The 27,575-nt window shown below is 33.7% G+C and overlaps 3 protein-coding genes across 3 annotated transcripts; all 3 read right to left on the bottom strand.

Annotated features, from left to right (window-relative positions):
• Positions 1–1,673: 1,673 nt before the first annotated feature.
• LOC134230214 (tetratricopeptide repeat protein 38-like) lies at positions 1,674–14,014 on the bottom strand. Its single transcript, XM_062711990.1, has 14 exons — positions 13,924–14,014; positions 11,660–11,737; positions 9,859–9,940; positions 8,416–8,590; positions 7,870–8,043; positions 7,252–7,327; positions 6,990–7,109; positions 6,806–6,865; positions 6,139–6,177; positions 5,932–6,013; positions 5,506–5,671; positions 5,007–5,166; positions 2,099–2,172; positions 1,674–1,961 (listed from the first exon to the last, which is right to left on the bottom strand). The coding sequence occupies exons 1-14, from the start codon at positions 13,948–13,950 to the stop codon at positions 1,871–1,873; spliced, it is 1,404 nt and encodes a 467-aa protein (XP_062567974.1). The 5' UTR covers positions 13,951–14,014; the 3' UTR covers positions 1,674–1,870.
• Positions 14,015–15,239: 1,225 nt separating this feature from the next.
• LOC134230190 (glutathione S-transferase omega-1-like) lies at positions 15,240–17,538 on the bottom strand. The gene is made up of 5 exons (XM_062711960.1): positions 17,326–17,538; positions 17,073–17,178; positions 16,374–16,593; positions 16,144–16,273; positions 15,240–15,626 (listed from the first exon to the last, which is right to left on the bottom strand). Exons 1-5 carry the CDS (start codon positions 17,435–17,437, stop codon positions 15,385–15,387), a joined length of 810 nt encoding a protein of 269 aa, XP_062567944.1. The 5' UTR covers positions 17,438–17,538; the 3' UTR covers positions 15,240–15,384.
• Positions 17,539–26,426: 8,888 nt separating this feature from the next.
• Positions 26,427–27,575, bottom strand: LOC134230195 (cysteinyl leukotriene receptor 2-like). The gene has a single exon (XM_062711965.1). It carries the CDS (start codon positions 27,573–27,575, stop codon positions 26,427–26,429), a length of 1,149 nt encoding a protein of 382 aa, XP_062567949.1.

The following is a 27,575-nucleotide window of genomic DNA, read 5'->3' as shown; positions in this document are numbered from 1 at the left end:
ACAGGCGGACGGTCAACTATGCAAAAACTATTTACCACCGATTTTTTTTTTATTACGGGGTCATAATATAGAAAAGGAACATCCATGCTCAGATTTAAAAAAAAAAATATACGGCCCTCCCATTCTCGTTATTTGGGGATATTTTTCTAAAAATCTCTCTTCATTAGTTGCTTGAAAAATTTACACCCCCTTCTATTTTCATTGAAAGTTTCGCCAATTGGTTCACATGTTCCGAAAACAGATTGCTGCATAGTAAAGTTTTATTACAGCTTATATTACATTTAGAAATGGATTAAAATTACGTAGATTATTTATAGTGAAATGAGCTAATGCTAATTGATATTCGAGAGAAATAACGTACGCAAGGAAAGGAACCCGACATCTTTCAAACGTCTGCACGTATACCTGTGTACGATAATTAAATTTATATCATCAAGGAAAATACGTCTAAGCTTCCGGTGCCATCCGTTACTTTGAAAATAACACTTGATATTGACTTTTGGTAAGTAAGTGTCCTTTCTGACATAATTTATTTTATCAAATAAACTCTGCAATATGACTATTTTGACTATTGCAAAGATTATTTGATAAAATAAATTATGTTAGAAAGGACATAAGGATTAATTCTGGAAATCGAAAAAGGTCTGAATAAAAAATTAAATAGAAGCCAAAATGAATACAGATTTTATAGATCGGCAATGAATTTAAGAACATAATCAAATTGTTAACAAATTATAGAAAGCATCATGAACGCTGTGACGATGTATGTGTCGACAAATATGTGTGTTTTAGTAAGAATAACTTATGTTGAGTAAATTGAGTGATAGATTTTATGTTGTTTATCGTCCCCCTCAATAATTTTTCATTCACAAAAATTCGTCACTCGGGGCCATCGAGGAATGACGGTCACAGGGAGCTCGGATTTAACGTCCGACCCGTGACTTCTGCTTTTAACAGCGGATGCCACGTGGCACAGTAAACAATAATCGAACTTTAGCCTCCCGACTGCGCAGCAAAGATAAATACTTGGGCTCTGTGGACCGGTTGTTGTCAATTCCAAGTAATCATAAACCATCTTAGAAATGTTAATTTCTACAATAAATTTATAGCTGAAAGAGTTTGACGTCACTACAACTGTCATTTTCAAAAAAAAAAACCTCTTTGATAAATTATTTACTTTCTCAGCGAAAAACTAAGCCTTGAGTAAAATCGATGAAATTATCCTGAAAGTCGTATGGAATATTGAAAATTGTATTATTAGTCCATTCAACAGCAGGCCTCTAGTTGCATCTATTATAGTTTTGCTAAAATATCCTTTATGCTATGAAAAATTGTGCAATTTCAAATATTGAATCATTGATGATAGGAAAAGACAAAGTATTGTGGCATGTAGCCGTTCTCCCCTGGAATCTTGTTTGTGACGGTCCAACCATTGATAGGAGCATAACTGGTCAGCTGATTTAAATTATACGTTAATATTAAGGTGTGTGTATGCGATAATTGTTTTGCTCAAGAGCCTTGCAAGGAGTAGTCAGACTGAGTATCATGAAAAGTCGAACCTCTATCACCTACACATACTAACTTGCTGTTAATTCGTTTCTGAATGGGTCAAAAAAGAGGCCCCAAAGAAACTTCATTTTTGATTCATATGACAAAGACAGCTGACATTAAAATGTTTTTCGCATATATTTAATACACTGTGAATACAATGTCAGGAAATTGCACGAAATTAAAGTTGAATACTCAACAACATGGCTGGTTTCTTCACGTATTGTTAATTAACACTTTCTTTTATAAAAATGTCCTTGAATAATCCTATTTTACACAACAAAGGTTGTAAGCGGTCGTTGGTCAGTCTGAAGTGAATACACTATGAGCCATGCTCTGCCACGAACTTGGCGATCATTCTATCTGTCCAGCTGTCACTTGTTTTAGCCAGTTTTCGTTCACTCAGCAGCATTCTATAAGAAAACGTACCAGGGTATGTGATTTAGTCTAGAATAAACTCAATGTCAATTTAAAAACAAATTCTACCATGCATTTGCCTATAACTAACTTTTTGGACAACACTGAAGAGTCGATATATAGTCAATCTTACCTTCCCAAGCGATGGTTTTTAGGATTGGAGGACCTTAAGGCAGCATTTATCAAGATCTGGTTAAAGACATCCCGCTAAAGGATCAGAAAAAGATAGAAATAAATTTAACAAATGAATAGTTTTTCAAAATTAAATCCATATTGATATCAATGAAAAAAAGAGTATTAAACAAGATGTGTTTGTGAAACACTGATGCCCCCATATGATAGCTTATGTTGAGGGTTGAATTTTCTCCAATGCATGTCAAACTCCAAAGGTCAAGGTCAAAAAGGTCAAAAGTGTTGGTACCAAAACAAAGTTACTATTACAAGGAATATACCTGTGAAATATGAAAGCCGTAGTTCCAACTGTTCAAAAGTTATGTTAAAATTTCTAAAATGTTGGTAAAACTCTTAGATCGATCAAGGTCAAAATTCAAAAAATATTTATACCAGCTGAAAGGTCTTGTCACAATAACTACACAGTGAAGAATAAAGATCTAGCTCCAACTGTTCAAAAGTTATGGCAAAGGTTAAAGTGTGGTATTCATTTGTAATTAAAATTAGGTCAAATTCCATAATCAAGAGGTCAAATTTGGTGGTACCCAAAAAAAGGTCCTGTCTAAAGAATACACCTGTGGAATATGAAAGCCATAGCCCCATCCAATCAATAATTTATGGGCTAGATTAAAGTTGATATCAGACAGACAGAGAAACAGACAAACAAATAGACAGGACAAAAACAATACCAGGTATTACCCCCGAGATTATGAGGCGCCGTTTTGGTATTTACTTGTAAAAAGTGATATCACCTGTGAATAGGTGATATCACTTATTCGAATAGGTGATATCATCCATTCGAATTGGTGATATCACCTATTCGAATAGATGATATAACTTATTCGAATAGGTGATATCACTTATTTGAATAGGTGATATGATATATTTGAATTGGTGATATCACCTATTGGAAATGAATAGGAGATATCACCTATTTGAATAAGTGATATCAACTATTCGTGCTGAAAAGGTGATATCACCTATTCATTTCCGATAGGTTATATCACCAATTCAAATACATGTAGGTGATATCACCTATTCAATTTGAATTGGTGATATAACCAATTCGAATAGGTGATATCACCTATTTGAATTTCTTACAAGAATAATTTATGCTCCCTATACTATATATAGATTACTACCGGAACCAAGAAAATTCGGACAACCCAGTTTTCGTGCGTTTTCCAATTTTTCTTAAAATTTACATGATAATTAAGTGAAATAAATTAATTTGTGAGCAAAACAAACTACAATTTCAATTGGGGTTGATTAAAATTAAATGCAAAACTGTTATCTATTGTCTTCTAGAATGATGAGTTATAAAACGAAAGTGAAAGTACTAAATAAGATTTAGGGACCTTAAGTCTTGGGAGCTGTTGTTATTTCATAAATAATTTGAAAGGTGATATCACCTATTCGAATAAGTGATATCATCTATTCAAAATGAAATAGTGATATCACCTATTCGAAAAGGTGATATCACTTATTCAGATTCTGAATAGGTGATATCGCCTATTTGAATAGGTGATATCACCTATTCCAATAAGTGATATCAACGTTTCTAATAGGTTATATCACCAATTCAAATCAAATAGTTGATATCACCTATTTGAATAGGTGATATCACTTATTCAAATAGGTGATATCACCTATTCAAAATCTGAATAGGTGATATCACCAGTTGAATAGGTGATATCACCTATTCGAATAGATGATGTCACTTTTTGGCAGTAAATACCAAAACGGCATCCCATACGAGATTTTTGATCCAGGGGCATCATCTGGGGATGAAGAATGTAAAAATGTGAACAGAGAACAATTCCATAATCCAGTAAACAAAACCAATCAATATTTTGGTTAAATCATGGACTCCTGTAGCAGCAGAGATGGGGTTCAGGTGCCTACACGTAGGACTAAGGATTACAAAATCATTGATGATTGTTTTCAGTAAGTTATACACATTGCCTCTTAACTACTGAATGTGTGAATTGTTACATCCGTAAGAATAATATTCTTTCATATTGTCATTAATATATATAATTTTCACCTATTAACAACAAGCGTGACAAAAAGCCCATCCCTGAAATGCTTATATTATGTATATATTCTTACCAAATTGGTTTATTATGCCTCCGTATTTGAAGATTCGAGAATATAGAGTTATTGCCTTATCCGTCCATTTGTCTAGCTGTTTACTGTATATGTCCGCAGAAAAATTAGCATTGCTCATAACTTTTGATTGGTTGGGGCTACGGCTTTCATATTTCAAATGTGTATTCCTGGTGTATTCCTGGTGACAAATCCTTTCTATAGTTACCAACTTATTTGACCTCTTGGCCTTGAAGTTTCACCAAATTTGGCAAGAATTTAACCAACTTTAACCTGGTCCATAACTTTTAAATGGGTAGTCTAGAGCTTTCATACTTCGGTTCACTTGTATATTCACTGTGACAAAACCTTTCCATGGAAATAAATATTTCCGACCTTGTCCTTTGAGTTTCGCACATTTTTAAAAAAAAATCATTCTAGGATAAATTTTTGAATAGTTAGTACTTACGGGCCTTAAGATTTTAAGGATGTATCCAATGTGACAAGACCTTCCTTGGATACCAACAATATTGACCTTTATGGAACTACTTCGAAGAAAAAATAAAACAGTTGCCCATTTGTCCTCACAATGAATATTTTATGCAGAATCCCAAGTATTAAGTATGTGTTTTGTTACCGTAGTTGCATTGTTCATGTACATGTAAGTTTGGTCATGGCAGTTCTTGCAGATATTTGGGAGTGACCAATAAGCTGATTTTTTATGTTTCTACATTCATGAAAGAAGATGAAATTCTTATTCATACACATTATTTTGTGCCTACCTGTGCATGGCTTCCCCCGATTCGTATGATATCGTAGCGTAGTGGGTAGAGTATTTCGGTAGCTTTATCATGCTCCCCATTCTCAAAGGCCAGTACCCCTTCACAAAGAGGAATGCCTACCTCTTTAACTATAGTTTTATTGTCCCACATTTCACCGTCTCTAAAATAAAATCATTAACGTGATGTTCTGTATATAATGAGTACGGGAATGATGAGGGACACTTTATTATTACATCTTTGACATCGCTTTGATTTTGAAATTTGCATAAAACTGATTTCATCATATTTATGTTTTGTAACAGCTAAATACGAGAACTGTAGTCAAATTAATTAATTCATACATTGTTACTTGCTCTTAGTTTAAAATCAATTCAATGTAATAATTTGATGTTGCGTTTTTAATGCAATAACCTGACATTGTGATATTTTTTATGTAATTATCTTATACTATGGTTTACTGATATTTTTAAAAATGAAATAACCCTGAGCATTCACATACTTTACATATTCTTTCAAAGACTGCAGCTGTTTTTCCTTTATGTTTTTGTCCTGGTCACAACAGCTTTTCAGAAACAGTTGTGATTCAGTAAACATTTGACCGTGTCCAAACATATATACGTGACTTGTCTTGTCTAACATCGACCAACGACTCCCAACGTCAACTCCTAGGGGTTACAAATATCATTAGTGAAAATAAAAATAAAGATTTTAATTATTTCAAATGTGTTATTGTTTTTAATCAGGTACTATTAAATCATATTTTATAAGTGGATTTCTTCTGTTTTTATTAAATTGTTCATTGCAAAAAAATTTCTTCAGTATACATGTAAGTAGTTGTAATTTCAATACGAAAGACTTGTAACATTTGGAAAACAATATGTCAGGATCAATCCTTGACATTGAAGGGACTAGGACAGCTAATTACCTTCTAGTTTTAACCTGTACAGCAAATGCGTGGCATCGGTTAAATTGAAATCACTTTTAGATCTTTGTGTTCGAACTCCAACCTGCCAAAATTTCTATACTTTAACCTAATGTGTCACTGAAGTTTTTCCAACGTACAAGTTCAAATATTCTCATGTATTTTTTTCTAAATATTTTTAAATGAATTTTCTTTTTCTAAAACTCTCACCTGTGAATCAAATATTTCTAATGCGGATCTGAAGTCTCCCTATAAAAAATGGCAGAATTGAATGTGAATGTATATAAATTCTCGCTTATTTCTATCTAGATTGTGCCCATTTATATTTTAAATTTTAAAGCTCAACTGAGCTGAAGGTTTCTGCTTAATTGTTGTCTGTATATATGTCCATCTGTCCTCTATAAACTTTTCACAGTTTAGACTTCTAAAGAACCACTGAGCTAATTTCAACAAACTTGCCACGAAGCATTATTACAACGCACTTTGAAAAATTACGCACTTTGAAAATTTTTTTCAAAGTGCGTTGATTTTGTCCCAATTTGAACGCACTTTGAAAAATTTTTTCAAAGTGCGTAATTTTTTCAAAGTGCGTTGTCACAAAGCATCCTTGGGAGAAGAAAAGGAAGGGCTGTGTTCTCTTTCAAGGGGAGATTTTTGAGAATTTGTAAAACAAAAAATAATGGAGTCTTTAAAAATCTCCTGGAGTTAAGATATCTAATGTCTTTTTAATCTGCCGAGGCCATAGTGACTCAATTGATCGTTGTGGCCCATTGGCCGTCTGTGGGAATCATTTTCAAAGATGATACTGTATGGGATGAAATATTTTTGGCTTTAAGATATTTTTACAATTGTGATAATAATTAAAAGTTGTATCTACCTTCTCAGCATGAAAGATTCCTACGTGCCAGTAATTATGACAGGCAAGAAATTCGCACCGCTGTAATATATATTATGTTTTGTTAAAAAAAAAAAATAATTAAACAAAAAATTAAAATTATAAAGTTGGTTATTGATAATTACATGGAATACATCATGCCCATGTATACTTATTATATACATACATTCCAGTCGCTCTCCGTGGACAGCATAAAATTAATCCCTTTGTCGTGCATTCCCTGCATCAAATACACATGTGATAAAGTGTGAGATGCATAGGTCTCATGGCGTTCTAATTCCAGACTCTGAAATATGGTGCAATTATTAAAAACAATAGATGAGCTTTATTATATTAATTACTATCATGATGTTTTGTCAAACCTCCCGCGTTGATCTTTTCCTGTTTCATATTGATCGTTTAATTAATTTTCTTCAGTAAATTTTTACCTTCTTTGCAACTTTTTCTGCAAGGTCATAATAATTATTTTCTTCCAAACAGAACGCTTGCCAACCTAGAATTGTGCTGTTAAAACAAACAGGAAAGAAAAGTTACAAATGTGCTGCTTTAAAAACAAGAGGCCCATTGACTATCCTCACCTGTAAAGCATTGGCCCTTATTACTGTTTACCCCCCCCCCCCCCACCCCTTTCTACCTGGACCACGATTTTAGCAAATCTAAATCTGCACTACTTGATTAATGATTTATATTAGTCATGGCACAGTGGTTCTTTAGAAAACTTTCTGATATTCCAGTGTAAATATCTATTGTGGCCCCAATCGGTTTTGTTTTAAGAATTTGAACCATTTTTGAAAGAACATGTATTAATTTCTTTTATTCTTAACAGTTAAGTATCTTCCTTTTGAAACTGCACAAGTCATCGAAAATATAAAAAAAATATTAAAACATGACAAAGAGAGAGTTGAATGTTTATCGGATAATGATCTCATCCAGGTGAGCTAAAAAAAGAAACTATTCATTCATGTACAAATGAAATTTATCTTAAATTATTTGCTAAAGTTTAATACCAAGTAGGCAAGACAAAAAAACACATTAAGTTTGCTAACCTGTATCCTGGCGTTTCAAGAGAAAAGTGAGGTAAAATTCTTGTCATTATGTCTTTGTTTTCTTGTTGTAGTCCCAGGTTAATCATTCCCAGAAAACACTGCCTGGCCGCCATCATGTCCGTAGGATAATCTATCAAGATGTCTTCCCAGGCCTGAATGGCTTCATAGCGTTTTCTGTTTTAAATGAAGTCAGTACAATGTCTTATAACTACGATTAAATCTACTTCAATATCAGAAATGAAGGAAACAAATTTTAATTTGCCAATTATTTTGAGAGTATTGTTTAAATTTCTAGTCCCCCACCAGCAAGTGAAATGTTTCCCCATAATTTCTTTTGAAAGACCCTACAAGGTACACTCAAATATCCCCCTCTCCCAAATCAGCTCAATATCTGTAAGCTTTTAGAAAAATAGTCCTGATATCCAAGTGGGACGGACAGAGAGAAGGAAATACAGACATCAAATTGGATAGACAGATGGACAGGCTAGGGGAAAACCTGTGGAGAACTATACACATGTAAACTAGTACAAATTCTGGATTACTAACCCTTGAGCAAACAAACAGGTGGCATTAATGTGCCTTTCCTCCCTCTCTGTAATGGCCTTGACCTTCTCTTTCAAGGACTTTAGTTGCGCGATTTTTTTCTGTAGCTCTGGGTTTAAATGGTGAGGTTTTTCACATCCTCCAAGCTGCATATTGTGATTCAGCACATTGCCCATAACTTTAAAAAGAAACATAATTTATTTACATTGTACAATACCTCTGCGTGTATCCAACCTACAATTCTACTCGTAAATGCATTGTGGCAACGCACTTTGAAAAAATTACGCACTTTGAAAATTTTTTCAAAGTGCGTTAAAATTGGGACAAAATCAACGCACTTTGAAAAATGTTTTCAAAGTGCGTTAAATTTGGGACCAACTCAACGCACTTTGAAAAAAATTTTCAAAGTGCGTTAAAAGTCTACATCAATATATTTTACCATGGAGACACTTAACGCACTTTGAAAAAAAATCATATTTTAGTCATGGAAAGATTTTATTTGTTATTTATCTTTCAAAAAACTAAGCCTAACCCTCACCTCAAAAATGAATTGATTTTCTCCCGTCGAAAAGAGGAGAAGACGGGTATAAGATCCCTCAGTCCAAATCTTTATCTTTCCAATACATAGGTGTCGGTAACAAACGGGGGAGGGGAGCAATAAACCTAAAAAGGGTACGCTGCATTTTCAATGCTTATACGATGTATATCTTTCCAAAATAAGTAGGGGGCTTAGCCCCCCATCCCCTCTCCTGGCCCATCGCCCAGTCTCGATGTCTATGCTATACTCAAAGCATTCATATAATTATGTATTTACCTAACTGGTATGACGTTGAAAACTTTCAATAATAAATGAGTTAATTAAAACAGATGAAAACTAGACATTTTAAGTACTGTAAAACGTATGAGAGAGAAAGAATTTTCATAGTTTTGAACAATAAAATTGGCCCCTTTTTATTATGATAAATGCTAAGTTGCTTGAAGCTGTCCTCTGTTAGTGCCCCTATACACCTTTACATCTACTTATCAAAGACTAGAATGAAAAAGAAAAAGAAGAAACGAATTAATGAACTTAAACAATCGTCACTCTTTTTTTCAAGACCCTTTAATTTTCCCTTTTATTTTATCAAAACCTTAATTATTTAAAACGTCATTATCTCAGGTCCTACAGTGACTTTATCATAAAAAAGTTATCAAACCAGGATCTGTTGTTTCTCATAGCAATTATTTGAAGGAATATTGATCAATCTTTACATTTTTTTCAAAGTGCGTTAATATGGTCGATATTAACGCACTTTGAAAAAAAATATATTTTTTTCAAAGTGCGTTAGCTTGGTCCCAAATTTTAACGCACTTTGAAATTTTTTTCAAAGTGCGTAATTTTTCAAAGTGCGTTGTAACAATGCATAATTAATTATTATCGATTCATCTAAAACATAGTGCATTTACCAAAATCTGGATCAGCTGTAAGCATTTGTTTTACACAGTTTTCTAGTCCACCAACGGACGGTTCGTTATACATTCCATATGACTGTAAAATAAATAAATTAAATTTGTTTTTTAAGGGGGGTAACGATAAAATAAATTACATAAATAGGGGCAAATAATAAATTTAAAGGAAGATAGCGACCATTAGCCTTCGAAGACCAAATTGATAGATTTTTTTGATGAGACATGCTGCACAATAATTGTATTGTAATCATATACACAGGCACCTGAAGTATGGATAATACCCCCCCCTTTTTTTTAATGAAAAAAAATGTAGGAGTGTATAATATCTCAAAAATATAAAATTTCCCCGTCAAACACATCTATATGTCGTTATATGCAAGCAGATTGTACTTTTTCTCACGTTTAAAGAATGGCCCTATTCGGTATAATAAAAATACACGATGTTATTGCAGCCCGGAGGACCGGGCTGCTCTATACATATAAGTTTAAGTGTTGGTGTATGGGGATTGGGATGGGAGCAGTTATTTAGAATTAAAAGTTTTCTAACCATTGAAAATATTATTAATCAGAGTGTTCTTTCCCTTTATAAATTACGAGATATATAATATATTTACTTCCATGAAGTGAATCTGTAAAAGTATATATGTTTTTCATATTTAATATCATATACTATCGAAAAAACGACAGGTCCCTTTTTTTAGAATATCGAATTTTACTTCTCGCATAAAAACGTACTCTGCACAGTTCGTGTTTTATATTCTAAAATTGCAAATTAATACATTTTTGAATATAGGTGATGCATGTGTCTAACTTCAATTTATATTTTATGCAGCCAAAATTTACTTGAGGAATATTGATGAAGTTTAAAATGGTATCGTTTTTGTTTGATTTTTATCCGACTTTAAGTTTTCAAAATATTCGCGACTTTCGTCTCCGTCAATTAGACGCATTCCTTTTCACACATATAGGAGCGGTTTGATGATCAAGACTCATTTTCATTGTTTACTTTAGATATTTCCCGGATGGTCACATCAATGTTTTCTTGTGATAGGTAACACGAGTTATGATAGGTAACACTGTTAATATGTTGACGGTGCGACCGTTAGAGCGAGCGCAAACTCTTCTATTGTTTTAATTTAGATCGGGCTCGTCAAACCGCACGTGACATTTGGTGCGTCTAGACTCTGACGTCACATGACGTCGTATGTAAGTTTCAAATACCAAGAAAAAACTGAACACTGCTGAAAGTTAATGAAAAAAGTTACGTTTACAATTTATCTTCAATATGTATCCATTAAATCAAGGCGAGTAAACTTTTTGTTGAACATTTGCCGTCATTCTCGTGAGAACGCAACTTTGCTTAGTGATGCATTGTGGGTCAAAATTACTGCAGCAAAAAATTCTAAAGAATGAATGTGCAGTAGTCCGAATTTTCTCTTCGCCCAGGCGTTGTCGTTAGAGCTCGCAGTTACGAGCGTCGCTCCGCGACGCTCGCTGCGCTCGCTATTACCTTGGAAATCTGTCTCGAAGCAGAGGTCCTCCCGTTTGTTTACAACTTTTGTTTCTTACCTTGTGTATTTTTATTACACCGAATAGGCCCATTCTTTAAACGTGAGAAAAAGTACAATCTGCTTGCATATAACGACATAATTATGGATGTGTTTGACGGGGAAATTTTATATTTTTGAGATATTATACCCTCTTAAATTTTTTTCATTTAAAAAGAAGGGGGGATTCCATACTTCAGGTGCCCGTGATCATATACATGTATATTACGTTGACCAGTACGTTTGACTACCTGTGTTAGGGAGGCGTCAAATAATTTACATGCTTCGTTATTCGTCGTAGACATGGGAAGACCATTGTCACTCCAAGCCTGTAATAAAATCAAGAAGAAGTTTTTGTGAAACCTTGATGCCCCCTATGACCGCTTACGACGAGGGTTGACGTTCCTCAATTGCAAGTCAAACTCCAAGGTCAAAAGGTCTAAATTTTTGTTATCAAAAGGAAGGCCTTGTAACAAGAATATACATGTGAAATATGAAAGCCATAGTATATGTACTAACGGTTCATAAGTTATGGCCAAGATAAAGTTTTTTGAACAATTGGTCCAACTCTAAGGTCAAAGTAAATTATTTTAAAGTAATATACGCTATAACTTGCGCCAGACTGGTTTAAACACGGTTGGAAATTTATATATTTTGTTTACCAATAAAGGTTACGAAAATACTGTAAATTACATCATTAAAATTGAACGCGTTATAAAGTTATTAAATTATAATTATCTATAATCCTGCCAGGAGAGAAATGACTATTTTAAAATAGATTCATCACCTGACGCCGTCACTACTTTCTGCATGAACAAACAACGACACATGGCGTCAAGAAAACGAGGTAGGCCGTTTGGAATTCAATTAACTTTTGACATGGATGGCAAACGTCTTTAAAGATACTCATCGTTTAATGTAATCAGTATCAACCATCTACTCTGTTATGACGCATATTAAGGTAGGATTCTTCTCACATTTCTTGTATTTAAAAATTAATGAAATTTTCACAGAATCAAGAGGACAATATCACTAAGTGATGGTATCAGTGAAATTAAATTTGAAAATTTTAATATTAGAGGCAAGGTCAGGTCAAGGTCATTACCTTTTTCCTGGACATTAAGAATAAAAAATTACTGTTTCCAATCATGTGATCCCTACTTGTAATTCAAAAGATTGGATGTTTTTCTTTTTGCATAAAAAGATACTACCATATAGGGCCTGTAAGATGATATTACCAAATTGAAATGAATAATTTAAATAAAATGGAAATTTGCTAATCCGAATTTCCTCTACTTTTCTTAAATTTTTATTATTTATTGGTTATTTTTCTATTTTTCCTATATTTAACTTACAAAAACTAAAAAGTTTTGATCGTTTACTAAGAGAGAAATAACACTTTTCACGGATTTTTGGCTCAAATCTGTACTTAGATTTGAAGCATTTACAAAGCCAACATAGTTCTAGTATGTGTGAAAAATCTTATTTATTTGATATATTTTGAAACTTTAGTCACTTATTATTAATTTAACTTACATTTGAAAATTTCGTCTAGTCTTCGATTGCGTAAAAATTATAACTAAATTCAATGTTCTATAATAATTTTGAGAGGCAGAAAAGAAAATATTTTCATACGCCACCATTCCGCCAAAAATATAGTGCCTGCTAGTTTTCAAACGCAGTTCACCATTTCTATTTAAAGTAGTATAATTGTGATGAGGAAAGATAAATATGGTCTTTTAAATGTCTTACATCTAAATATATAAGACATATCAACAAATGTACTTTGAATATTCCATCTAGTCAGAAACCAGAGAAGAATCCTACCTTAACCTTTTATTAACAAGAAATGTTTGTAAAACACTTAGATCTATGCCCCCGCCCCCCCAAAATGGAATTTTTCCAAGTCCAAAAGGGCATAACTCTGTCAAAAATGTCACTGAAAGGTCTTGTCATAATGAATACATATGTGGATATGTGAAGTATAAAAGCCCTGGTACCAACTGTTAAAATATATGACAAAGGTTAGTGTGATTGTCATATTTTTTGTATAAGTGGGTCAAACTACATGTACAAGGTCAAGAGGTCAAATTTGGTGGTACCCAAAGAAAGGTCTTATCACAAGAATACGCCTGTAAAATATGAAAGTCATGGCACCAGACACTATAAAAAAGTATAATGAGCAAGGTTAACGTTAAAGTTTTTGCGGACAAACAGACAGACAGTTGGACGGGCAGAACCAAAACAATACACCCCCGAATCTTCGATGAAGGGGCATGAAAAATTCATAAAATCATGCTATAATTTTTTTTAAAAAAATATCAAAAAACGATGCAGTATTTACCAATATAAAGTTAATTTTGTCCCCAATGGTTCGCCTGCCAAAAATACGCTATTTACACATCCGTCCTCGTACAAAAACAAGGCATACCAAAATTCCTATTCTGTTTTCTCAGAGAATCTTGGTTGCAAGTTTTTTCAGCTTTTCGAGTATATAAATTCTGATAAAGTCTACCTTGCAGTCTCTCCAGGTAGTCCGCATGTTGTCATCAGAAGAGTTTCACTTCACAAGTTTGAGAGCTTCAGTCATCAGGTCTCACGCAATATGGAAACTCACCTGGATAATAAAAAAATGGAACGTCCGACTTTGCGAACTTTTCCATATGTATCACAGGCACTTGTTTCGTATTGAAAACACCCTTATTCTTTGTTTTCTTTACCAATAAATACCTATCTCAATTTCAGATACCTCCTTCTTGTTTTTTTTAACCACATAGTACTTAATTATCTAATTTTCAGGTACTGTATAGTTAATTAAAATAATTTAACTGTGTCTCGGTACATACTCTCATCACATTTATCGTTAACTTGAAACTGGGTCCTTCATCGCCGGATACCCACGGGTGATCTCAAAAACAGGCATGTAGCAACCTAGGGGGGGGGGCTACCCCCACACTTTTTTTCACAAGACTTTTCATTAAAATGGAGTTAGTTGCTTCCTGTTTATCAAGTATTGGATAGAGAGACTTCTAATTCCCTTCATTAATTCATTTTAGGTAACATCGTAACATTTAACAGAAGATGAACCCAATACTTCACTGATAATTAAGTTTATAGCCTATGTTGTTTTACGTCACTCTCGCGAGAATTTTTCACTGGTCGGTGGAGAGCTGCAAAATTTGAACTATATTCAGAGCCATTGAGAAGTGATGGATCGTTTTCATGCCACTGACATTTACTTTGACACGTTACCTCAGTTTGTACAGTCTTATCCTAAGGACTGGTCTCCATACCCCGGATATCCTGAATTAGAACCCGCGGGTTATCTGGGCTTCATAGAAGATAGAAATGTTTGCATGTTTGTATACGGTATAATAAAATTATACCGTATAAGGCCATTCTTTTTACGTGAGAAAAAGTAAAATCTACTTGCAAAGGACGACATATAGATCTATGTGTTTGACGGGGAAATTTTATATTTCTGAGATATTATATACTCTTACATTTTTTTTTTCATTAAGAAAAGGGGGCTATTATCCACACTTCAGGTGCCTGTGATTTTATTTTTTTTAAAAATAGCCTTGGCTCTTTCCTTTTACATGTATATGAACCATGTTCACATTCAGAATAGAGGGTATAATTGTGGGGGTTTCCAACATTACGGCAGTACCCTGGTAGACATTGTATTTATATTGGAAAGTTTACGATCTACAGGAATTAGTAGAAAGATCTCTTCAACACATGTACCTTACTTTTTTTTAAATTTGATTTTATCAATTATCCAATGGTAATGCACATGTTAACACTTTTTCTATGCATATCATAACAGAACGTATTTCAACTTTTAATATATGAAACATATAATATTAGCTGCTTTGTTCAAACAAATAAATATTGTGTACTACACTGTATTACACAAATAAACAGTATAATCATGATAATGTTGAGGCTATTTTGTTTGTTTGTTTTATTTTTGTTAACTCAGCCCGTAATCATAGTCTGGATTTCCTGCCCTTAGTGACGAAAAGAAATGAATGTGAGCCGAGGGTTCCTCGTATGTCTCTTTCACAGCCGGAAGTTCCATCATTAGTTTCATCCAGGAAGACAAATGTGGAAACTCTTTAGAATTAACTTCCGCCTCCGGTGCTATTATTGATAAAATTGGCACTCGTTCAAACCAGGGCCAGATCATAAAATCCACCATACAAGGCGATGACCCTATTAGATAAGTAATTTTCAAATTATGATACAAATAAATATTTGTTGATATATATATGTGCATAATGGAAGGTTACTTCCAAGTCTTTGTTAAATTTTCGGGTTATAAAATGCACATTACATTTATATACAGGAAAGGTAAAAAATGTATTTGCATTTTGAATCAAAGTATATCTCAAACATACATGTACATGAAATAACAAAACTTTTACGCAGCCCCCCCCCCCCCCGGCCCTCCTGATGCCACGCACTCGGAGCTCCTCTGGTGGCTCGTACCTCGCTCACCAATTTGAATGGAGCGTAGCGGAGTCAGCCGAGGGTTGCCGATTGGATGCCATGTGCCTTCTTTCACCCCCCCCCTCTCTCATTTCGCGAGATAATCATTGACTTTGATTAGCGAGACAAAATTTTCACGTAAAGTGGTAAAGTGGTCATTGTTCCATATATACTTGTACACTGTAATCTTAAGAAATTAAATTGTCGCGAGCACACTGTATTACAAGCGGTCGTCACTAACCTCCGAAGTATTCCCCTCTCTGTTTGAGCTCGTCTTCATAACGTTTTAACTGTCTCTTAAATCGGCGTAGACACCTATCCAGCGTTCCATCGGCCACAGATTTTGGAATCTCGTAAAATAATTCCGTCACCTACTCAATAATATCGATAATATTTGTTAGAATGTATTTTCAATCAAATTTTAAAAAGACGATTATAGAAAAAGCCACGTCAATTTTATTTTTTTCTCACCTTTCCAAACGTTTCCCATAGCAACTTGTCTCTGCTTGCGAGATAAAAGTCTGATGGGATCAATTTGGGGTTGGGGTACACGTTATCTATGTACTCGTTGCAAACATTGGACTCGTATACCACCTTGCCGTCACATTCTAATACAGGAACGAGGCCGATGGGATTTCGTGCTTTAAACCAGTCGGGTTTCTGTTTTAAATTGATGTTTACTGTCTCAAATCTGTAATATTTAACAAAAAGCAACTGAATTAAATTCAATATGTAAACTGTAAATACAAACCATTTCAAATTGTTTATTTAGCTATTTTATATAACTTGGCATGAATTATATTTGACAAGAGTAACCGCTAATCCCTTTAGTTTTGGATGGATGAAAAAAAAAGTCAATGCGAAATTTGATCTACAGCAATGCAATAATTCACTTACAAGTAACAGGATTTCGTGGGGTTGACACATCATATACCGGTACTAGCTAGGCTTTTATTCCACAGGAGTTTCTTGAGACGTCGCCCCGACTGGGCCTTAATCAGGGTTTTGCCCTGAAACCATACAGGGCTTCAAAACAGCCAAAGAGCAAGCCTTTTTTCAACCTACCCCCTAAACGAAATGGTTCCTGGATCCGCCCCCTACATCTGATAAATCATGAATAAAATCTTCACCCACCCCATCCCACCCTCCGAAAGAAAGAAAAACACATACGTTACATTCTTATGCAGAAGGACCAGTCGTGTCCGCTGGGCGTACGGACAGAATCTCATACTGTAGAGGCGGAGAGTCCCAGGGGCCAGAGGGGGGCACTGGGTACCTGCAACAAATAATATTAACACATTGAGTATCTGACAGAAATTTTAGATACAATGTACATATATTAATTTAGTACAATACTCAAATGGTTTTCATAGTACGAGTTAATGTTCCTTGATATGCATGCATACAGTATTAATAAACAAACCTCGACCGAGAGCTTTTTCTGACATTATTTTGATTTCAGAAAAACTTCTCCTCACGGTATACAGTACTGCCGCTTTCTGGAGTTTTTGTAGACATAAAAACACGGATGACATCGATCGGACTATCTCAGTGCTGATTATTCGGGGTGACACAGGTCTATCTGATCCGTTCCACAAACTGACCTTACATGTAGTTCCGTGTAGAGTTACCTCCCTTTTCGTACAACACTGCGAGACTTAAACCTAGAATGTATGTGAACGATGAAACTTTAAACATTTTCTAGCACACAGTGACTATCAGGACATAAGATGTTGACGCATCACTGTTTATCATAATCAAAATGTGGAGCTAAAATGAGATTGAAATAATGTTTTCCGTTTTGCGATGTTTTAGTTGTACATTGTATGTACAAGTCACATGTACTTGATTCTATCCTATTTTTTAACCCATAATATAATGAGATAACACAAGGTATCGTACCCCGCTCTCTAGAATCACACTCATTTTCACTTCCAGACTGAGAAAATGCACGGACACTTTGTTTATTGTACCCCGCTTTCGCGAAAGCGAGGGGACATTAAATCTCATTCGTCTGTCCGTCGGTCCGTCAGTCTGTCCGTCCGTCACAAAAACTTTAACCTTGCCCATAACTTTTGATTTAGTGGAGCTATAATTTTCATATTTCATATGTGTATTCCTTGTCATAAGACCTTTCTTTGGGTACCACCAAATTTGACCTTTTGACCTTGACCTTGGAGTTTCAACTACTTTTACTAAAAAAATCCAAACTTTTACTTTGGCCATAACTTTTGAATGGTAGGTACTAGGACTTTCATATATAAGATATTTATTCTTTGTGACAAGACCTTTCAATGAACACCAACAACTTTGACCTTTTGACCTTGACCTTGGAAATTTACGTACTTATGAAAAAACTATATCCTTGACCATAATTTTTGAACGGTAAGGGCTACGGCTTTTATACTTCACATATGTTATTTTTGTAAGAAGACCTTTCATTGGATACCAAGAACTTTGACCTTTTGACCTTGACCTTGGAGTTTTAACTACTTTTTAAAAATTATAACCTTGGTCACAACTTTTGAACGGTAGATACAAGGACTTTTATATTTCACACATGTATTCTTTGAGGCGACACCTTTCATTGGATACCAACAACTTTGACCTTTGGACCTTGACCTTGGAGATTTATGTACTTCTGAAAAAACTTTAACCTTGACCATAACTTTTAAACGGTAAAGGCTAGGGCTTTCGTACTTCACGTATGTAATTCTTGTGAGAAGACCTTTCATTGCATGCCAAGAACTTTGACCCTTTATCCTTGACCTTGGAGTTTTAACTACTATTTAAAAACGTTAACCTTGGTCACAACTTTTGAACGGTAGAAACTAGGACTTTCATATTTTTTTAAATATATGTATTCTTTATGGCAAGACCTTTCATGGGATACCAAAAACTTTGACCTATTGACCTTGACCCTAAAAATGATATCTTGCCCACAAAGATACCGAAAGCGGGGGACCACAATTCTTTGAATTTGCTTGTTTTCTTTAATATCCACAAACAGCGTCAAAACTCTTCTCGCCGAGTGGAAAAGTTAATCAATCGACGTTTTAAAAATCAACGAACTCCTCAGATAAAATAAGATATTTATGTTTGATGTTTTCTACTGTAAAATCACGATACCTTTGAATTTACAAATAATTTTTGCAAAACAACAAGTTTTAAGGATTGTTCTTCAAACACTCTCTACGACATCCAGGCACTCGGTTATATGTAACTACACATGAATATAAAGACGAACCAAAAAAAAAATATTGAAAAAAATTTAAACTGATATAACAACCGAAAATTACAGTTTTTGATCCTTAACAATTGTGAGTAAAATACTAGTTGTTCAAAGCAAAATAATGTATTTTTCACCCATAAAAACATTAAAGGACGAGCAAAAATACAGTTACATGTAGATCTGATTCGTCTTTGGTTCCAGAGTTTCTTTTTTTAATGGTGAGAAAATAATATTTATCTGAAATTTAAAATCGGCACCATAACAAGTGCTCCGGCATCAGCTGGGTATACTTTACAATAATACCCGATATGTCAATTTGCTTGGTTGTGTCTGCCCATTGTACATATGTAAAATCTCATATTTTCGTAAGGCCTTTTCCCAAAGTTTGAAGGAAAAATATTGGTTTTGTGGGGGTTTGATTTTTCTTTTCGTGGAAATATGGTTATAAGTACATGTAATGCATATATGAAATTTAACATTTCAAGGCGGGTCTGTACTGTACAAACCTCGAAAACGACGAAAATTTAATTTCCACGAAAATTAATGATTTCACAGTATTGTAAAATCACAAATTTTCAAGGGGTTAAATTTTCGTGATTTGAAGGAAATTCATTTGTTCATGGGGATTTGATTTCGTGGTTAAAGAATTGTTCAGTAGTTACAAATGTGAAAAATTGCATTTCGTGGTGGACATAAAATTATGGGTCTCCTCATACTGTCTTGTCTAGTTTTGACGGTTTATTGAACCTTGGAGAACTCGCTTGCATTGAGGGACCCTTTTGACCCAGTCTCCTGTCCTGTACGGTTTGGGATGACTGTCAAATATATATAACCAGGGAAAGCGTAAATAAAATGTAACTTGTTTTATTGTCGTCTCCGATCAGATCTTTACAAGCAAATAGTCACCAGTTACAATAACTAAAAATATATAGATTATGCTCAATGGCATTTACAAATTAAAATTCCCTAATCTATACCCAACCTGGTGACTAATAGAGTGATCAAACAGTTTTCAAAATACTCACACTATATCAAAATAAAACTGAACAATACTGTAAGCAATTAAAATATTTACCTGAGTTTTGGCTCACTCATAAAGAAAAATAATCTCAAACAAAGAAAATTGTAAATATGTCCTAACCATAAAATCCAAAAACTTTTAACAATTAATATACATAATAGAACTTTAAAATTAATTTATTCGTTATCTCAAAAATACAAGATAAAAGATTAATACAGTAAATAAATCTCGAAAGCTCAATTTTTTTGTTAAGTTATTTTCAAAGAAAAATTATTATTTGTGAAATTTTTAGTATCATACCTGTAAAATATATATATAACCAGGGAAAGCGTAAATAAAATGTAACTTGTTTCATTGCCGTCTCCGATCAGAGGGATCCCAGTGAGGACACAATCTATATCGGAGACTCCACGCTTCCCTGTACAGGTATTAACCAATCAAAATTCATATTGATGCATACAAAAATTTAATTTACGGATAATCTTCTCACTTCCTTATTCTGTAATTTATCTATTTACTTGACCAATTGACCATACTTTAACTATTAACATAACCTCTTAGGACTTAGCACTAAATGGAATGGTTGACACCTTCTGTGATTCAAGAATTACACAGATAAAAGGAACCCTCAAGTACAATTTTACATTTCTACATGTATAATAAAAAAATCTAATAATCATAAATAACTCACACCAAAAGAAAAAGGCATCTTTTTACATCCTTAACTGTTGACTATTATTGATCTAAATATTTTAAACAATTTATGAGTTCATTGAACGAAATCAACAAATAAATAATACATGTACATTATGACAAAAGTCTTTCTTTGATGTACACAATCTGCTTATCAAACATTGATGTCGTCATGTTGCAGATTTTATTTGAAAAATAAATTATGTCAGAAAGGATAATACCTTGAAAACCACGAAAATTGAACCCCCACGAAATTTACTGATTTCACAATAGTTCATTTGGGATCACTAGGTATCAAAATACAGGGAAAATATTTTTAGCGCGCAGAAAATTGGCATAGACCAAGATTCATTTACGAACACCAAAAATGGAAAATACCGTCCATTTATTGCAGAGGAAATCGGTAGAATATAAAACAAAAAGTCCATATAAATGTATCATCTGTAAAAGAAATACTAGTAACACGTGTACTAATTTTTTTTGTTCTGTTTAAAAAGTCAACATCAGTTTTTGACCATCAAGCATAGATATGGCTACTTTCCAAATAGGATGTCATACGAGGGTGATCGGGTCCTAATCAACCAATAAAAAAACCGCATGTGAATCAAATTCCAGTAGCGTCATCACTCAGCGCAACGCCATAATCGCAATAATTGATATCGGTGAGATTTGCGATAATTAATTGCAGTGCTTTTTGTTTGTTTTTTTGTATTATGTTAATGATACAATGTAGCTCTCTAATAAATTACATTAATGGTAAAGAAATCAGGAAAGGTTTATTGGAGGAAATAAAGCAACGCATGACGTCACTGAAATGATTTAAAGAAAATCCCTATTGATGAAATAAAGAAAGAATACGTGTTGTGAAGACTTAATTGAATATTGCTTTATAGTTACTTATAATAACTGAATTCATTCATCCAGAATACCAATATGACGGAGAGGAAGTTTATTATTTGCTCTTTTTTTCTTGATGACGTAAAATCCTTTTTAGTGACGAATACTAACACTCATTTTGTATTATTCAATAGAGAAATGAAGATTTTTTTTTACCAAAGTTTCGGCCTTATATTTTATGAATGATTTTAACAAAAAGTGCTCAGTTTACGTTCCATTTATCCAATCATGACAAGGATCGAGTACATGGCGGTTTGGACCGGTCGACAAAAAAATGCTTGCTCCTCTATGCCGCCTAGCCCTATGACCATACAAGTACTTAGTAAACTGAGAATAGACTTAAGTCAAAATTTCAAATTAATATAACCTAAAAAATATTAATGAAACTAAATTTGTATCATTTGTTGGAATTTGAATATTATACATAACTAAAAAAATTAAGAACATATTCTAAACATATTCTAAACATGTTCAGAATCAAAATGTTGACCTAAGTTTGTTCTCAGTTTATGGTCTTGAGGCCTGATCCTACCGCTGGTGCATTAGAGGTCCGTGTTTTGTCTTTTCCCACTTTGTATTGTCTTAAAATACTTTTGAGCTTGGTTTCATAATTTTAGCCGGGCTTATTGCTCAAAGAGCAATTGCCGGTGTAACGTTGAATTTTGACCCGGGTTGAAAATTGACCCGGGGGTCATTTTTCAACGATGATTACTGAGACCAAAGGTGTTGAATTTAGACCCTAATCCGTTGAAAACTGAGCCGGGTCGTGGAATTTTGATCATGAAACCGGTTCAAAATTCAACAGCATAAAAACACATATTTATGATTGGGTTTTCACTACTGTGATTTAATTCATAGGTATGAGGCCCCGTTTTGGTATTTACTGCAAAAAGCAATATCCCCTTTTTGAATAAGTGATATTACCTGTTCCAATAGATGATATCACCTATTTGATTTGAATTTGTGATATCACCAATTCGAAAAGGTGATATCACTTATTCGAATTGGTGATATCGCCTATTCGATTGGGTGATATCACCTTTTCCCGTAGAATAGCTGTAGTTTTTTTTTGCTTACAAATTAATTTATTTCACTTATATATCATGTATACAACAAGAAAATCGTAGAAAATGCATGAAAACTGGGTAGTCCGAATTTTCTTGGTTCCAGTGTAGTATAATATATATTATAGGGAGCATTCATTAATGACTGTTGTAAGAAACTCAAATAGGTAATATCACCTTTTCGAATAGGTGATACCACTTATTCAAATAGGTGATAGCACCTATTTAGCACGAAAAGGTGTTATCACCTTTTATTCTAAGCTCTCTGATTGGCTCAAACTTGATCAAATGATTAAGTATATAACAGCATAAAGACTTGAGTTACTATTTATAGAATCTGAAATGCACATTAACTTCATGTTTTTTTTTTCTTGTGATTATATAGTTTACTATATTGCAGGAGTCCTTTTAGAAAATTTCATTAAAGTGAGTGACACCCCCCCCCTCCCTGCCTGGAGATAATTTTTTTTGTAAAACAGAAATAGTATTGATTTCTCAATTAAAGATAATACAGAGTATGACTTGATGTTTCTGAAAAAAAATTATTACAACTTGTATTAATATTTTTTAATGTTCCGTAATTGATGAGACGTAACAATGCCTTGAAGACTTGAATTAGGATCTACATGTACTTTATATTAAAACATATTGGATATCTTTGTCAAAAATTTGTCATAATCAATTAAATAAATTAGTATTCTGAATAACTAAATCCTCTATGATTACTCCATCAATGTATAAAACGAAACACATTTATTTAATATTAAATAGCAACAGCTTAATTTATGTGATCTCTAGTTTCTAAGTCTTGAAGAGAGAAAACTTGTGCCTTATTCCCATTATTTTCAAATTTTGTTTTGTCAATTTATGTGATAAAATGATTTATATTCGATAATAATGTTAAACTTTACATTCCTATTTAATTGAGTTTACAACCAATTCTCGTTTAATTTGTCATATTTCCCAGAATGCAATCATGGCAATTATTGAAAAAGAATTAAAAAAGAACATAGCATAGGAGATCATAAAGATAAAATTATGTAATAAGATGAGAAGTTTATCGAATAGGAATAGTATTTTTTCGAATAGAAATGATGGTAGTATGTTTTCGAAAAACAACTTTATTGCATATAAACCAAATAATTATCAAATAAAAAAGATAAAATTATCGAATAGGAATGACGAAATTAGCGACTAGCAACCGATTGTTTTAAATCTTAATGACATCGAATAGGAAACGTTCGACGACGTATTCGTGCCATTTTAACAATGTAGAATTTTTTTTAAAAATCGTTTGAACGATTTCAAAAAAACGTTTGTACGATTTAACAAATTGTTTGTACAATTTAATAAATCGTTTGTACAATTTAATAAGTCGTTTGTACGATTTAATAAGTCGTTTGTACGATTTAATAAATTGTTTGTACAATTTAGTAAATCGTTTGTACAATTTAATAAATCGTTTGTACAATTTGTTTGTTAAATCGTTTGTACAATTTATTAAATCGTTTGTACAATTTATTAAATCGTACAAACAATTTTTTAAATCGTAAAAACGGTTTCCTAAATTGTTCAAACAATTTATAAAAAACATACAAACTATTTTGATAAATCGTATGAACGATTTAATAAATTGTACAAACGATTTAACAAACAAATTGTACAAACGATTTATTAAATTGTACAAACGATTTAACAAACAAATTGTACAAACGATTTATTAAATTGTACAAACGATTTAACAAACAAATTGTACAAACGATTTATTAAATTGTACAAACAATTTATTAAATCGTACAAACGTTTTCTTAAAACGTTCAAACGATTTAAAAAAAAATTCTACATTGTTAAAATGGCACGAATACGCCGTTGTACCTATTCGTTGCTTTGTAGTTATTTATGGATGCCATGGATTTTGGAAAGTATTTTCAAAAATAAAGTTGTCATGCTTGAAGCAGTGGCGTAGCATCGTTTTTGAAAGTGGGGGAGGGCAGCCGGAGAAATTTTTTTTTTACTTACCTGAAAAAGTTGACAAGCAAAAAAAAAAGGGGGGGGGGAGTTGAAAGTTGCTCAAAGTCGAAAATCCTATTTCGTGGGGGTGTGCGGGGGGGGGGGGGGGGGGGGGGGGGGGGGGGTTAGAGGCTAACTTTTTTCAGTGTCAACTACTTTCAGTACCAATTCTAATACTTCACTTTCGACACATCACTAAAACTGGGGGGGGGGGGGGGCAACCAGGTTTTCAATTAACATTTGCTATAGTATAGGTAAGGTTGAGAAAAAAAAGGGGCAGCCCCCCCTGCCCCCCCCCCTGTTGCTACGCCCCTGCGAAGATAACTGAAATCGTGCACTGATCAAAATGTACATATATACACGGGGTGATACTGTATGTTTATTTCTATTATTCTTGAAAAGGGACAAAATTTAAACCGAAATATAAATAAAGTGATACTGATAAATCCCGTAAAAAATCTTCCCAGCTAAAAAAAATGTTCAAACTTTGAGGTGGGGTCAATATTCAACAGGGTCAATTTTCAACTTGTTGACGTCATCAGGTGTAAGAAAAAAATTATCAAGCTGTTGAAAAATGACCCCGGGTATAAATTCAACGAATTTTAGTCTCAATATTCAACGTTGAAAAATGACCCCGGTTCAATATTCAACGTTGAAAAATGACCCCCGGGTCAATTTTCAACTCGGGTCAATATTCAACGTTACACCGGCTTATGTGATCCTGTTCAAGGCAGGATGTTGACCCCATAGTCGCCATTTTAAAGTTACGTGCAAAAATATAGTTCTTACTCTCAACCGCTTTTGATATAATACAAACGCTAAATAAAGCAACAAAAAGTTTTATCTATATAAAATAAACATTAGTAGTAATGACTTTGAAAACTTCATAAGTCAAAGAACATAGTTCATTAGCGGAAGGATTTTTGATAATCAGTGTTACCGTAGTTCTCTACACATACGAGGTAAAGCAGGAGAGGGAACCAGACTGGCCTGTTTGTTTACATTCAGCTGCGGTACCAGATTAATTCTGTTTCTGACAAAATCGGACCGTGGTATTAGGATTGAAAAACTCACTGTTAGTGTCTTGTCATTTATATTGATAGTTTTAAAATAGTTTTTTCATCAGAATATAAACGTAATTCATGTAAGAAATCCATTCTACTCTGTAAATGAACCCGGCTGTCTGTACTTCTGAGTACTTTGATATTTTATACCCGAAATACTTGTTAACTGATGTGGGGTATGAGATTTTGCAAATACATAGTAATGTAAAGACACAAGCCACATGAAAACATGAACTTACAATTACCCCCTGAATACCCTACCCAACCCGCACCAAGTACCGACATAACAAAAGAGAGATCATTATTTTAGAACAATATTTAAAGTACTAGTACTTTAATAATTTCCTAATCTATTTTTAAATGTTTATTTTTTTATATCAATATTATGAATTAAATTGCTAAAAATTGAGTTGTCTAGGTACCTGACTCATCAAAGTAAAATGAAAATAAATGACTAAACTTTCATTTCTATAATTTATTTCTAAACATTTTGTCATCATTGTATGGAATAGCAAAAGCAATGCAACTAATAAAAATAAATATTTATGAATATCTTGAAGAATATTCTTGCATTTCAAACACTTCGTTCCCGATGACCAGATGTTCTGCCTTTTGCTTACAAATTCGTTTTTGAAACCATAACCGGAGTCTCTTAGAATTTGCGATGTAGAGATAAAAGTTTATGGCATGGTTGCAATACATCATAAGCTCCGCAAAAGACCGGAAATACTGATATCTTTCGCGACTGAATATTGGCTGGTTATGGAGGGAGTTTAAAACAGCTGTGACGCACAAGTAGACCAGCATGGGTAGAGTAGACACAACAAAGGTCAAGGACAAAATGACCATTGTTGTTGTCAATTTCCTCTCGACCCTGGGTGACTTTTGGTCGACAGTCGTTTTCAAAAATCGTCTTGCGTTGACTAAATGATTTCTTTTCTTTATTCCACGGATTTTTTTGATGATTCTGCCATTTAAAATGCATGTACTTAGGAAGGGTAAGATAAAATAAATACAAGAATCAATTAAAGGCCAGATTTGATAGATCATTGTGTTGCTTTTTGCGGCAGGGTCACAGCTTTGTTGTTTGGTAACGTTATTGATGACGATTTCGAGTGTCCAGAATACGTGGCTGTTGACCATTGCTAGTATACCCAAGACCAGCAAAATGATAATCAGCGAACGACGGACTTTGCATATAACAGTTGCTTGAAATGGATGATACAGCATGACAAATCTTTCGAATGTTACGACCACAAGAAGCCAGACAGACGTATCACTGAAAACTAGACTTAGAAATGTTAACGTTTTACAAGTGAAGTTGCTGTGAGATAGGATGTTCATTCCCAGAATCTCGTTTAACCACCGAACGAGCAGGCCGACATGCAACACAAGCAGGTCAAATATTGACAGAGACAGTAGATAAACGTATGTTGACTCTTTTTTGGCGAAATATGGCAAAATTAGCAAGGACATCAAATGCCCAATCACTCCAATGAAGAAAACAAATGGCGCCCCAATTAAGATGATTTGATCTCTCCGCTGTACACGGGGTGGGGTAATGTCGTTGAATTCGCTTTTGCCGAAGTAGTTTAGGATGTCATTTTCATCAATCGTATTGTTACTCAGCAGTCTGTGTAAAATGTCCAACATGTCCGTATAGTAAACTTTGCCTCCTTCTGATGTCTCCAT

This window comes from Saccostrea cucullata, unplaced genomic scaffold (genome assembly GCF_032062105.1).
Source record: "Saccostrea cucullata isolate Sc308-1 unplaced genomic scaffold, CSIRO_AGI_Scuc_v1 ctg1341, whole genome shotgun sequence".
NCBI classification, from domain to species: domain Eukaryota; kingdom Metazoa; phylum Mollusca; class Bivalvia; order Ostreida; family Ostreidae; genus Saccostrea; species Saccostrea cuccullata.
Note: the sequence above shows the minus strand (reverse complement) of the source record. Positions and strands in the feature narration are given on the sequence as shown.